At 35.1% G+C, this 13,276-nt stretch overlaps 3 protein-coding genes and 1 long non-coding RNA gene across 6 annotated transcripts; 2 read left to right on the top strand and 2 right to left on the bottom strand.

Moving 5' to 3' along the window:
• The first annotated feature begins 13 nt into the window (after positions 1 to 13).
• LOC115886528 lies at positions 14 to 902 on the top strand. Its single transcript, XR_004050906.1, has 3 exons — positions 14 to 508; positions 574 to 690; positions 769 to 902. It is a non-coding gene; the product is annotated as an uncharacterized LOC115886528 (long non-coding RNA).
• Positions 903 to 1,167: 265 nt separating this feature from the next.
• Positions 1,168 to 3,980, bottom strand: LOC115886526 (U4/U6.U5 tri-snRNP-associated protein 1). Its single transcript, XM_030905730.1, has 5 exons — positions 3,791 to 3,980; positions 2,645 to 3,721; positions 2,377 to 2,583; positions 2,137 to 2,321; positions 1,168 to 1,761 (listed from the first exon to the last, which is right to left on the bottom strand). The coding sequence occupies exons 1-5, from the start codon at positions 3,978 to 3,980 to the stop codon at positions 1,204 to 1,206; spliced, it is 2,217 nt and encodes a 738-aa protein (XP_030761590.1). The 3' UTR covers positions 1,168 to 1,203.
• Positions 3,981 to 4,369: 389 nt separating this feature from the next.
• Positions 4,370 to 6,581, top strand: LOC115886513 (anaphase-promoting complex subunit 7). Its single transcript, XM_030905703.1, has 7 exons — positions 4,370 to 4,461; positions 4,515 to 5,213; positions 5,263 to 5,416; positions 5,465 to 5,648; positions 5,704 to 5,821; positions 5,881 to 6,196; positions 6,256 to 6,581. Exons 1-7 carry the CDS (start codon positions 4,393 to 4,395, stop codon positions 6,381 to 6,383), a joined length of 1,668 nt encoding a protein of 555 aa, XP_030761563.1. The 5' UTR covers positions 4,370 to 4,392; the 3' UTR covers positions 6,384 to 6,581.
• Positions 6,541 to 12,604, bottom strand: LOC115886512 (dynactin subunit 1). Of its 3 annotated transcripts, XM_030905700.1 has the most exons (16): positions 12,351 to 12,595; positions 12,168 to 12,295; positions 12,068 to 12,094; positions 11,909 to 11,959; positions 11,598 to 11,778; positions 11,308 to 11,538; positions 10,706 to 11,251; positions 10,071 to 10,277; positions 9,152 to 9,649; positions 8,764 to 9,090; positions 8,424 to 8,664; positions 8,172 to 8,365; positions 7,700 to 8,108; positions 7,194 to 7,444; positions 6,900 to 7,133; positions 6,541 to 6,834 (listed from the first exon to the last, which is right to left on the bottom strand). In XM_030905700.1, exons 1-16 carry the CDS (start codon positions 12,522 to 12,524, stop codon positions 6,694 to 6,696), a joined length of 3,840 nt encoding a protein of 1,279 aa, XP_030761560.1. In that variant the 5' UTR covers positions 12,525 to 12,595; the 3' UTR covers positions 6,541 to 6,693. The 3 variants fall into 3 exon arrangements, with proteins under 3 accessions (XP_030761560.1, XP_030761561.1, XP_030761562.1); XM_030905701.1 differs by lacking the exon at positions 11,909 to 11,959 and having other exon boundaries at positions 6,542 to 6,834; positions 12,351 to 12,604; XM_030905702.1 differs by lacking the exons at positions 11,909 to 11,959; positions 12,068 to 12,094 and having other exon boundaries at positions 6,543 to 6,834; positions 12,351 to 12,602.
• Between the last annotated feature and the right edge of the window lie 672 nt (positions 12,605 to 13,276).

Here is a 13,276-nt window from a genome sequence, read left to right as displayed (position 1 = left end):
TACTTATTTTATGTCGGAAGCGAGCGGTGAGATATTAAGGCAATGACATATACCAAAGGTGTATTACTGGTTGCCTGTAGGTTAGAAATTTTAAATTTAATATTTGATTTTCTTGAAAATACTTATGAAAATATCAAAGAATTTAAAGAAAATTACTTCGCAACAATATTATATAACATTCTGTACGAAAATTAGTTATAAAATCAAGTTTAATGGGTATTTTTATGATAATAACGGCCAATTGCATTATTTTGACGGTTCGGTTTTAAATGGAATGTGTTCAAAGAAAAGTGAAAAATGCTCTGAATTCATTATATTTTCCTACTAAATTTGTCTCTCAAGTGTTTTAAACTCACCCAGAATGGAAATCTACACAGTACAAGGCACTGAAAGTGGAATAAGTGATTTGAAACATGTTGATATTGACCGTTTAAGAACACACTGATATATCTAAGAATTGAGACCATATTCATAGTTTTTAAGAAACTATAATAAATATGCCTATCAGGTATGGAATAAAGTGGTGTCTATTATTGTTTTGTCATTTCAGTAATAATATATGTAAATTCTTAGGTCGATGCTTCTACACATCTAATCAAATCAATACAAAAAGATACAAAAAAACTTATGGAGTCTTCTATTCAACCAAACATCAAATGCCAAGAATATTATTTCATCACCAGATAAAAGGTAATCAAATAAAAACATTAGTTCTAAATGAAAACACTTGTTACCATATACATTACTATTTATATTATTGATTTGTAGGGGAGAAACTAAATTTTAGCAACAATATATCTTAATATGAAACAATGAAACTTAATACTGTCCAAAAGCAGACCTGTATCGACTAAATATATGCTGTAAATATGACTTGTACCATATGATCGAGAAAAACGGCGTCCAGTTGGCTTGGGAATGACGATCGTTGACATCTGCCATATAAATTTACATATATTAATTAAAACATAAAATTACAGCAATCTTCATTTCATAGCCATCGATGACGCCGTTTTTTTTTTCGATACAAAACACTAGCTGTAGAAAGTCAAATTTATATTACTATATTTAGCTAGTGTGTAACACACTATTATATTGCATGACATAGACGCAAGTTCTTAATAAAGGATTTATTAATATGTATTGAACTCAATCAAGCTTTATTAATATACAGGACAAAAAAAAACGTTAAAAATAAAACACCTAACGCCTAGTTTTAGAGATGGAGGTGGCCTGCTGCTGCTTGCTGCCCGACAGCACCACGAACGCAGACTGGGTCTCCTTCTGCTTCGCCTGCAGCATGTTCAACGTACCCAATGGCGTATCCGTCGAGCTCATCTTCTTCATCAACTGTTCCTGCACGCCCTTCTTAATCCTTTTCTCTACCTTATTCTTCCCCGGACCTTTACCATGGAACTTATGAGACAAGTACCGAAAAGCCTCTTTGGAATTCAGTATATGGCCATCGTCATCGATATATTCGAGCTTTACGTTGGGTTTAAAACCGTCCTTTTCCCTGAAGTCCTGAATGGGGCCCGAGTAGCGCTCCCTGCCTCGGCCTCCGCCCCCGCCGCCTCGTTCGTTCTCTTCCGTGTAGTTCTTGTCCTCGATGGAGTAGTGCTGTGCCTGGAGATGGGCCAGTCTGGAGTTGCTGGGACGGCTGTCTTGTTCCTTGTCCAGGTAGCCCTTGCTCATGGCCAGTTTTAGTGCTGCGCCCACGCCGGTGCTGACATCGGGTTCTTCATCCAAGATTTGCACCTCCTGAAGAAAGTTGTTTTTTATTAACCACCACATTGTATTATTTTATTACAATATGATAAAAAAAAGCCGAGCGATGGCTATGAAATGAAGATCGCTGTCATTTTATATGTAAAATTATATGGGGAATGTCATCGATCGTCATTTCCAAGCCAACTGGATGTTTTTTTTTTCGGTAATACGATAATACTTAAACTGTGATATTGGCAGCATGATGTTAAATTTGAATTGTGAAAGTTTTTAAATATTTACTTTTTAATTACTCTAATAGTCTTTTAAATAAATATTCTGTTTGTATATTTTTTGTGTTTTTTAACTTGTTATATTTTTTTTCTTAATATTCTTACTACTAAAACCTTAGCAAAATAAATAATTTACCTGCGGAGCTATCCTACTAAGATCGATGCCCTCATTTTTGGGATCAACTGTATTCCAACCAGAACTTTCTATAATTTTACAATCATCGTCGCTCTTTTCGTCATCCTCCATTGCTTCTTTTTCAAAATCTATCATATCCTCATCCTCATCTCTGTTGCCAGATTTTCCATAAGTTGGTATATCACCTGAAACAAAAAAAATATTAATATTTTCCATTTAAAAAAAAACAATAAAATTTACCAAGAGTTCTGCAGAACTCGGCCGTGGAATTTAAGGTTATGTATCCAGACTCCGCGTTATCATCGTGAGGCTCTTCCTTCACTTCCAGCTTGATAATATCAGCTATAAGGTTCTCTTTCTGCTTAATTTTTCTGGCTTTGTGCAACGCCAGCTCCAGCAAATCATCTTTATCGTCTTCTAATTTTATGTCTGTCGGTATTTCCACATCTACAATTTTATTTTACCTTAATATTTAATAAAAAAAAAAACAGAAAATAAATAAACTTACTAGGGACATCATCAATACTGAAATCTGGTTTTTCTTCCGATTTCAATTTTTGCGAATGAAGCAACAAGTCATCAGCAGTTAACTTTCCCTTACTCCTTATCTTTCTCACTTTTTTTTTAGGTTTTTTGAACTTGGCTAATTCTTCTTCATTGAAATATTCCGATGCAAGCGTCAGATTCTTTTCAGCTATAGTCTCCAGTTTCTTCTTGGCCAATTTTTCTTTCACCGACTGTGCAATTGCTTGTTTTCTTTCAACTGCATTATCGTATCCAATTCTGAAACCGTCCCGTTTTTGACCGGATATTTCTTCATCGTATTTTGATAATAAAGATTTCTCTTTTGGATTCCCAAACTCATCAAATTCCTGATCTTCATAGGCATTGTAATGGATTTTTTTAGTTTTATTTTCTATGTTCTTTTTGTATTTTTCATTGTCAATCATATTAACATTGACCAAAACGTCGTCATCCTCTTCATCTAGCACTGCTTTATCCTTCAGAGTCAGTATAATATCTTTCTCTTCGGCAAAGGTATCGACATCATGCTCAATCAGCAAACCTTTTAAGTCCTTTTCTGAATATTGTTTACGTTTTCTCTCACGTTGTTCTTGTTCTATAACCTCGCCAATACCAAACTGTGCATCTAACTCTTCCAGCATCTTAGCCCTTTTTTCTGCCTCCTTCTTGGCATGATCGATTTTCCTGTTTTTATGAACCCAATTGCTGACATCGTCGTCACTATCGCTACCTTCACCCAACGCCTTTACCTTGCTGTATTTTGTTTGTAAATGTCTCTTTTCTCTATGTTCGGATAGTTTGGTTCGGATTTTTTCTCTCTTGGCTTTTTCAGCAAGATTTTCCGCCGGTTTGTGGTAGAATTCGCCCAGGTCGTCTTTCTTTTTACCGTCACTTTTGACATTCGAGTCTGAAGAACTCACTTCCAAAGGTTTAAGGCCCAGTTTGGCTCTGAGTTTATTGGTTTCTTCAATGGACAGGCTTTCTGAACCTTGGCCAGAAGATTCTCCCGGTTCATTTTGAACGGGCTCTGTAGTAGGTACGACTTCCACGACATCAGAATCTAATAAAGAAATGATGAGAAAGTTTGAAATTTGAAGATATTTATAAGGCTTGTTTATTTCGAACTTACCGTCGCTGTTATAGTCCGGTTTGCTGGTCCTCTCGCGTCTTTTGTCTCTGTGATGCCTGTGCTTGTGTTTGTGCCTTTTTTCGCGGTGACTTTCGTGCTCTTCATCGTTGGGGCTAGCATGACGCCGTTTCGATGGCCGTGATGATGATGAGTCCTTTTCCTTGTACTTGGATTTGCTACTGGAACCCATAACTTGTTTAGTTTAAAAGCTATGCGTGAGAGTAAAAAAGTGAAATAGAGAAACACACCTAATTTAAGAACAAAATAAATCCACAGTAAATTATTTTTCGAACAAATATGAAAACTTTTGCAACTATTGATCGCCAACAATCAACTTTATTTGACAACCGTCTGACAAATGAAGTGAGAAATCCAGAAATGTCAAATTACCACAGAATATTCTGTGACCATGACTTCCGTCCACATCAGTGTTACCAATTACGCCACATATCTCTTATCATTCCGGTGTATGACACCTATCGGTATTCCGTAGGGTACTGGCGGAGTCTCATCAAAATTTAAATCAGAATCTATGGCTTCAATATTGATTATTTTTAAAATTTAACCCATTTTAAAAAACATTTTATATTTTTATTATAATTATGGCAAATTTACTAAAGCATTTAAAAACTTTATACGAACAAGAATTATATTCAAATTTATCCCGAACAGTTAGTGTAATTTATTACTTTACTCTGATTTTACTGTAGCGACTTATTTTTAGTGTAATTTATTATTGACTGTAGCAGAACAAAAACCTGATTATCTCCCAATCTTAGTGAAGTTCCAAATCGTTGTCTATTATGCAGACTCGTTGTACAACACGCAGTTTTATTCTCAAGCCGACAACAATTACCGGCAGGCGTTACAAATCAAGAAAATCATCAATAACAAATCGAGGAACTCAAATAATAAAATAATAGAGAACCAGAAAGATATCTCCAGCGAAGTCGACATCAAATATAAAATACATTTGTGCTGTTTAGCTTTAAAGCAACGAAAAGCGGCTGCGGATATTTTACAAAGTATCCCCGCCAGACAGAGAACCCCAAAAATTAATATGGCACTAGGAAATATCTATAAAGAAGTAGGAATGGAAAGATCAGCTATAACCTGTTTTAAAGACGTTATAAGAGAGTGTCCTTTGGCGTTAGACGCGATAGAAACCTTACTGAAACTAGGAACAAGCGGTGTCGAAGTAAATTCACTTATTATGGTAGTTTCATCGGACTTACCGTGGCTGAGTTCCTGGATTAAGGCTCAAGCACAATTCCATGCACGTGAATATACAACAGCAATTCAGACATACAAATCAATGGACGTACATGGATTATTAAAAGATAACAGTTCTCTCTTAGTTAATATGGGCTATTGTTATCATTATATGCATGATGATTCTAAAGCTATTGCGATATTACAAAAAGTATACTGTAAAATATAATCTCTCTCATTTTTTAACATTTATTTTTAAGGCAATAAGACTTGATCCAAATTTAACATTCGGGAGAGCATTTCTTTCAACACTTTTAGCTGTATCAGGAAACAAAGAACATCAGTATACTTTAGAGAATTTAGCACCAAGCTCAGATGCACATTTGTGGTCAGTGGAGCAATGGATTATATTAGGTGGAAAATTCAATTATAAAATATTTGTTTTTAATTTTATTTTTTTAGGAAATTTAATGTATTTTCTAAAAAAATATGAAAAAGCTGTTTATTTTGCCCAGCAAGCCTGGTTAATGGAGAACAGTAAAAACATAGAGGCTTCTCTTTTAAAGGCAAACTCATTGGTGCAGCTTAAAAAGTACAGCGATGCCGCTATTCATGCTTCGGAAGCGATGCAAATATGTCCCTACCGGTGAGTTTATATTTTTTTTCCTTTAGAGCTTGGTTAAGATATTATTTATATTTAGTTTTGATTCATATAAATGCCTGGTGGAATGCTACATAAACATGAACCGTCTCAAAGAAGCCGAAACAGTCGCAATGACAGCTTGCAAGGAATTCAATTACACTCCTCAAGCATACTGTGTAGGTTAAAAAAATTCAAAACTATTTTCTCCTATATTTATTTTTAATTTTTTTAACAGTTACAAGCTCAATGCTTGTTGAAAGAATCTATGCCCAACGGAAAAAATATTAGAAGAATTCTGGAGAAAGCTGTTACACAGGACAAAGAGGGAACGTCAGAAGCCTTAAGCATGCTGGTGGAGTTCCTCGAAATGGAATTACAGCACGAGCATGCTGTAAAGATTCTGTTAAAAGCTTTGGAAACGCAAAAACCAACCTCAAAACACTATCAACTTCTTGGAGATTGTTATGTTTATTTGCAGAACACCGATGAAGCATTTAAGGCTTATACGACAGCATTGAAATTAGATCCTTACAATCAAAAAGCTTCAGATGGTAATAATAAGGTTTTGTGCTTTTATTTTTTTAATTTTAATTTTTTTTTTGTTATATAGGTTTGGGCAATATTGGGGGAAACACCTCAAATCCATCTTACAGTTCGAGAAAAATGGCAAATTCAGATAATGAAGGCGATGCAGAAAGTGATACGGACGTATGGCCGGGATCCAGTCCTAATTATTAAGGGAATTAACGTATACAGGGTGTGCCAAAGAATTTACAACAGAAGGAATTTCTTCATTATTGATATTGAAGAAAAATTTATGCAGAATTTCTTCAGCATATCCAGTAACAAAATTGCTGTAACCTTTTTAGCACGTCCTGTATATGTTCAGACTGATTAAGGTAAAAAAGACACAATTTTTTTTACGTATATAATGTAATGTAAAAAATAATATAACAAGTTAATTATAATTTAAATAATATAAATAAAGTTTTAAAGCTTAAAGATAGTATAATTTTTGTTTTAGTTAAATACAGCAAGCCGAATATGCTTAAGATAAAGTTTGTAAAATATTTTGTAAGTTTGCAAAGTCCAACTCCAAGTTTACAATGCCCGACTTTTCGTTGGGCTGTAGATGAGATTTGGGTATTTTAAGGAATCCAATATCCACAGCTTCAGTTTCTTTTATTGCCTAAAAAAAACAAGTTTCAATTTTTTTTGTAACTTTTTTTTACCTTAGAAAACATTATTTCTTACCTTAACCATTTCTTTAGTGGGAAACACGTTAAAATCTGCCTCAATTTTACCCCCGTATTTCCTCAAAACGGCCTCCTTAGCTACCCTAGTCTGAAACTCTTCAGCCCGTCTCTTTAAGTCGGTTATTTTATTTTGCTCTTCGGCAAAATGCCTCATCCAAGCTGCCTGACCGTTTCCCGGCTTCACCTTGTATACTGCAGGGAACGTTGGCTTGGCCAAAGTCATCAGTATTTCCTAGGAAAGAAAATATTTACCATAAAAAAACACCGTGGGTCCACCCTGTATATTTTGTACCTGTTTCAATGCGGCTCCTTCCTTGAACAAATTTTCAATGACCTCGTCCCGGGTGTTTTTGAACGAGGGCAGCGGTGCCAAACTGTCCAATTCTTCCTGGAGCTTCTGATTCTGGAGTTTGATTCTTTCGTTGCGTTCGTGGTTGAACAGTTTTTTCAAACTTTCGATCTCTTGCATCAGCAATGGAGAGTCTTTTACCACTGCGGGTAAACTGGGTCCAATAGAAGACTGTAGCGATGATAATTGAGACCCTAAAATAATAAAAAAGAAATAAAAACGAATGAAAAATAGAAAATTAATTTTGGTACATTTGAACTACTACTGAAAAAATCATCAAATATTCACAATTCTGACATATTTTGCACAGTTAGGCCATCTTGAAGGCTTGTTTCAGTCCTTTATATGCAAAAAAGGAAGATAAATGTGTCTTGGGAGTCGTCTTTGTTATAGAATATAAATGATAAAAGAAGATATATATTTTTTCTGAAAAAAATTGTCATATTTACCTGACAAACTCTTGGTCAACGAAGCTTCCAGCTGCACCTTCTTCGTCAGCATCTTCATTTTTTCCTTCATCTCCCCTTTTTCATTCTCCAGCGAATCAATATCTGTCTGCAGATGATCAAGAGTCTCTTCAAACTCCTTCTCTTTCTTCTTGTATTGATTGTGAGCTTCTTCAAGCTTTCTCTGTAGTTTTTCGATGGTCAGTTCATAATCCTTGTTGACATTTCCAAGTTTCTTCTCAGCTAACTCTTTTCTTATTGTCATTTCTGATAGTTGTTCTTGCTTTTCTTTTAACAGTTTTTTCAGATCTTTTATGTCCGATTCTCTGTTCTCCAGTTTGCTGGTTAGAGTTTTCGTTTGTTCCATTTCTTTCTTGACGGTTTCGGCTCTTACATTTATGGGGGGAGTTATCTATGAAAAATATTTTAGAATTCCTCTATGTAGACTTATTTCTATGAGTCGGAATAAACTTACCTGTTCTTTCTCGCCTGTAAATTGTAGTTCATTGTCTTGTAAGACTTTGGCAATTTTAGTAATGTCGGTGAGTAGGGAACTGAGTGAATTTTTGACGCTTTGTATAGGTCCAAGATCATCTTGTTCGTAAATTTTATCGCTAGCGTTCATGGCGATTTCTTTTAGTTTTTCTTCGGACAGTCCTTTTTCTGCTTCTAAAAGAACAAACAAAGATATTTATAAATATAACGTTGGTACATTTGAACTACTCACCTCCATTGGTGGACAATTCCTGTATCGAGGCTTTGGCTATTTCGTGGATCGTTTTCAACAACTTTGTCGTTTGCTGGAAGCAATTGTAAAGGGTTTCCTGTATGTCCTTGTCGAAACCCAAGTTTGTCACGCTCAAATCGGCAGGTAGACGTCTTTTTGCCTGCTTTAGTTGCTGTTGCAATTGCTCGGATACTTGAATTACGTGCTGAGCTAACAAACATATATCCCCGACAGTTCCACCCTAAAATCATCATTTAATTTCTCTCATACTTTATTAGACACTTTTGAACCATTTTAAAGGCTACGGGTAACTTTATAAGTACAAAAATATTCTACTTACTGCTGAAAGACACCTTATAACACTGGCATCGGTGGTAAATCCATCAATCCCACTCAGCAACAATTTTATATTGTCGGACATCAACTGATTCTGATTAACCCTACTCTCATTGGCCAGGAACAGCGGATACAGGGTCTTGAAATAATTGTAGCACTTCTCCAAGGCGTCCAGAGGGATATTTTCGTCCAGCTGATCCCTTTTGATTAAATCCACAAAACCGTCAACTATTTTCTCCTGAGCTGACATTTCCGGAAAGGTCGCGCCTACTTTTAACAGTACTTCCGGTTTGCACGAGTTTAGGGAATAGTAGTATTGATGTAAAATTCCCTGAGCGAAAGAAAAATATATTTAATTTATATTAAAAGATTTTTTCCTGATATTAAGTTACCTGAAGTGCGAAAATAAGATAAGTTATGCGACATCTGAAGGAAAATTGTTGTACAGAGTGTCCTTTAAGTACGGCAGCCTTGTCGATCTTGTCAACTGTCGGGAACTTGTCCTTAATTTGTCCCAACAGTATTTCCGATTTGTGAATGAGCCTGGGCACGAGCAACAGGACTAACACAGCGTCGTGATCACCGCCTCGGTTCATAAAAGAGTCGGGCATGTAAGAACTCAGATACTTGATGTGCTGTTGTAATTGCTGGACGTCCACTCTTCTCAGTTCTAGATCGATGGCTTTTGTGTGAGCTTTGGTCTCGGTGAACATCTTTTTGAAGTCAATGATTTCGGGCAGGGATTTGATCGGTTTGCTCGTTTCTTTTTCTAGCTGTTCTTGGAGGTTCAGGGATTGTTCTTGTAACTGTTGGACAAGGTTTCTGAATTTGCTTATGGTGGCTTCGCGATCCGCTATGGTTTCTAATGCCGCGTCTCTGTCACGCATTGCCTGGAAGTTATTTATTTATTTAGTCTTATTTAGTCGTGTATGTTGTGTCCTCTGTTTCAATATTTCAAAAACCTTTATATTCGAGATTATTAAAATCCAAACAAGAATTGTAAAATTATAAATCAACTTGAAAAATCCAGAAAATATCTCTGAAATATTTAAAACTTTTTTTTTAATTAGGTAAACAAAATAAAATTTCTTACTTCTCGAGTAGTCGGCATAAAATAAACATTTGTTTTAACACTAGACAAAAATATCTGAAAAGTCTTTTTGAGGAAAAATATTTTTTTGATTTTGGTTGATAAGAGTAAAAAAGAATCTCTAAAAAAATTTTTTTGCCACTTTTTTATTAGATAAATATAAATGATTAACTTCTCGACTTGTCATTATTTTATTTAAATAAAATATTGAAATTTCTTACTTCTCTTGTAGCTGCCATTGCCATGTCAAGTTCCTCCCTCAAATCAGCCTCCAGTTCGGCATTACTCTCCACCAACTGATCGTTCATGTCTTGCAAAGCCTCCAACTCAGCTACTTCTTCCTGTAGCTGAGTCACTTTCTCCTCCAAAGTCAGCTTTTGCTCGCCCAATATCACCACCATTTCTTCGGCACCCAAAGCTGCATCAACCTTTTTAGAAAAAAAAAAATAAAAAACATATAAATCGTTAAAATATATCACCCAGTACAAGCTTTTTTACATAACACGTTCATTAAAAATATTGAAAACCATCCAAGAAATCGCCAAAGTTTTTATACAAGAGCTGCTAAACCTATGAAGCTGAGCAGCATTGACAGAATTTTTTTTAGAAAACTATGCTGCCTATCTTTTAGAAAAGGTTTTAGTCTATATAAATTTTTATAGTAATTGTCTAAATCTTATACAGGGTGCCTATAAAAATGTGACAAACATTACATTAAAAAAACTACACAAAGTTGACTACTTCAAATGAAAATCTCCAAATTTTGTTCAAAAATAATGGCAACTTTGTACACATTTATTTAAACATAAAAAGAATCACTTTAGTGAACTATTTGTGTAAAAAAAACTATCTATACCTGTTCTTGTAAATCTGAAATTTGCTGTTCCATCGCCTCCACCCTGGAACTGAGTTTTTCCTTAGTTTTCCCCAGCTCAGTAATTTCTGATTTTTTCTGATCGATATCTTTGAGAAGCTTCTGGTATTCATGTTTGTCATGAGCCGACAGATCCCTGAGCCTGACCAGTGTTTCCCTGAGCCTAGCATTCTGTTGTTGAAGCTGCTTGAGTTCATAGGTCGAAATTCCTTGAGAATCAGTTGCTGCAGAGCTAGAGGAAGTCTTTTCCTCCATTTCAGTTTTCAGAATTTGTAGATCTAAAGTTACTTCATCTAATTTTTCTTTACAAGCTTCCAATTCCGCTTGTAACGACTCTGCTTTTTCTTCTGCCATTTCTTTGTCCAATGTTGCCATTTCTACAGCCTCAGCTAGGTCAGCTACCTCATCAGCATGTGTTTCTTTAGCTTCAATAGCTTCTTTTGCTTCTTGTTTGGCACGCTGTAACTCTCTTTGAAGGCTATTCTGCGCCTCCATAATTTTTGACTTAAATTCAATAAGTTGTTCCAACTAAAAAAAATATTTTTTCAGTGTCTGTCTCAATACTAAAAAAATCTATATCATACCTGTATTTTAAGCTTGTCATAATCTTTTAATCTTTCTTTGTCTTCCTGCCTACGTATTTTCAGAGTGTCAATTTTTTCATTCAGATCCCGAATTTGCTGACTTCTGTTCTCCAGTTCTTGCTGCAACTGAAGATGACTGATTTTCTCTTCAACTGAAGCGACAGGGGTTGGAGTGGTAGTTATTACAGCTCCTGGTGTGAATTGGGGTTTGAGATTTTCAACAAATCCAGTCTAACAAAAAATATCATAATTTAAGAGATAAAGACAATTGCCACAGTTAAAAAACTTACTTCAACAAACGAAGACCTTTTTTGCATTTGACTTGGGGGCTCATTATTGCCTTCGGTGGGTTTTTCAGTTGCTGGAGAGGCTAACTGAGTTCTGCTTCCACTCAGGCTTTGTCTACTTCCGGCAAGACTTTGCCTACTTCCGGCCAGTGATTGACGGCTGCTTGCCAATGACATTCTTGAGCTATTAAAGCCACAATTAATGTTGTCTTACAGACACATAATATTATAATATAAGCATCGGGGTTGATAAGAAAAAATCCTTTCAATCCTGATCAGCATTATACAATATCACATGATCTCTATAACAGTACCTTGACGCAGATAGAGACGTAAGCCCATCTTTAGGTGTTTTTCTCCGAACACTAGCCCAAGCAGCAATAATTACAGAAAATACATGTTTAGCAATGCATACAGAAGTGTATTATCTACACGCAACATTTTTATATAGAATAAGGAAACTCAGTACTTACGATGTGGGCTTAGGTTTAGTTGCTGTCCTTTGTGCGTTAAGAAAAAATGTTGGTAAAAGTATTTAGTAACATGCAGAAAATATGTTTTTTATTAACTTACGTGCTAATTCTTGATCTGGCGATTTTAGAAGCCGGCGGATCGGGTGTTTTGACTTGAATCGGCTTGCCATCATCATCCAGAGGCTGTATTTGAGGTTCCCTAACAAACATCCCATGATTTTCATCGCACTGTCGATAAAATAAGATATTTTACGCTATTTTACACTTTCTATTGTAAAGTTACTTTAAAATATTGGACTCCTTGAACATTCCCATCGTTCTTGCCTTTGGGCTCGTCTAAAATAAGCCCTATCCATTTTCCCGATGCAAAATTGGTTTTGCCGATAAAAGCTATCACTCCTTGGACTCCCTTGCTTGGCACATCGACTCTACGCCCTACTTTTATCACATCAGACATTATTTTTCTATAATTTTTAAAATAAAAACAAACTTATTTAATTTTTTATTGAATCACACTCAAATGTGTCAATGTCATTATCATGTCATCATTCAAAATTTTTTTAATTACCCTAGAGGCCTACGCTGCTAGAACCATCCGGCCTATTGTTAAGGTTATCCCACTTCCAACAGATTAGATGGCGGACATCATATATTAAGCGCTGGCTGAGTGCTGCAATGACAAATGGCCATATTAAAGAATAAGAAGAAGATCATATTTGACAGTTATTTTTTTATAATCTATGGTAAAATAGAGAGTTACAGAAATATCAGAATTCTTTTAACGGTAAAAATTAACTTATTCTGTTCTTTTTGCAGTTTTAAATGTGTGTAATTAATAATAAATTTAATTCAGTATTTTATAAAATATTTGTTTAACGTGAAGCAACAAGAAAAATAATCATACATTTATTAAAAAGTTAATGTTTATTAAAGTTTATTTTGTCGTAACGTTAACGTTGGATTAACAGTAGTTCGAAAAATTACAACAAATTTGAAAGGGATTTCTGCAAAGGAGAAGAGTAATTTGCATTGCATTAAGTAATTCTGAACCTAATTAAAAAACAGGTAATTACAGATTGCAGTTGGAAGAAATTGCAGTTTAAAATAAATGTAAAATATTTTTTACAGCAGAATATCTCTAATACTATACTTTTTTTTAATTGGTCAGTTTAGTTCTCTATCTTCCTCTCACACAAAGTGCTAAAAAGA

This window comes from Sitophilus oryzae, unplaced genomic scaffold (assembly GCF_002938485.1).
Source record: "Sitophilus oryzae breed Bouriz unplaced genomic scaffold, Soryzae_2.0 scaffold_494_pilon_pilon, whole genome shotgun sequence".
Lineage (NCBI taxonomy): Eukaryota > Metazoa > Arthropoda > Insecta > Coleoptera > Curculionidae > Sitophilus > Sitophilus oryzae.
The sequence above is the reverse complement of the archived record's forward strand: the minus strand, read 5'-3'. Positions and strand labels throughout refer to the sequence as shown.

Excerpts from the sequence above, each read along its gene's own strand:
- LOC115886513 (XM_030905703.1), top strand. The coding sequence starts at position 4,393 with ATGGCAAATTTACTAAAGCATTTAAAAACTTTATACGAACAAGAATTA. Across the intron at positions 5,214-5,262 it reads CTATTGCGATATTACAAAAA|GCAATAAGACTTGATCCAAA; the intron begins GTATACTGTAAA and ends TTTATTTTTAAG. Across the intron at positions 5,417-5,464 it reads GGAGCAATGGATTATATTAG|GAAATTTAATGTATTTTCTA; the intron begins GTGGAAAATTCA and ends TTATTTTTTTAG.
- LOC115886526 (XM_030905730.1), bottom strand. The coding sequence starts at position 3,980 with ATGGGTTCCAGTAGCAAATCCAAGTACAAGGAAAAGGACTCATCATCA. Across the intron at positions 2,584-2,644 it reads CAGTATTGATGATGTCCCTA|ATGTGGAAATACCGACAGAC; the intron begins GTAAGTTTATTT and ends ATAAAATTGTAG. Across the intron at positions 1,762-2,136 it reads TTAGTAGGATAGCTCCGCAG|GAGGTGCAAATCTTGGATGA; the intron begins GTAAATTATTTA and ends AACTTTCTTCAG.
- LOC115886512 (XM_030905700.1), bottom strand. The coding sequence starts at position 12,524 with ATGTCTGATGTGATAAAAGTAGGGCGTAGAGTCGATGTGCCAAGCAAG. Across the intron at positions 9,091-9,151 it reads ATCTTATTTTCGCACTTCAG|GGAATTTTACATCAATACTA; the intron begins GTAACTTAATAT and ends TCTTTCGCTCAG. Across the intron at positions 6,835-6,899 it reads CCACTAAAGAAATGGTTAAG|GCAATAAAAGAAACTGAAGC; the intron begins GTAAGAAATAAT and ends TGTTTTTTTTAG.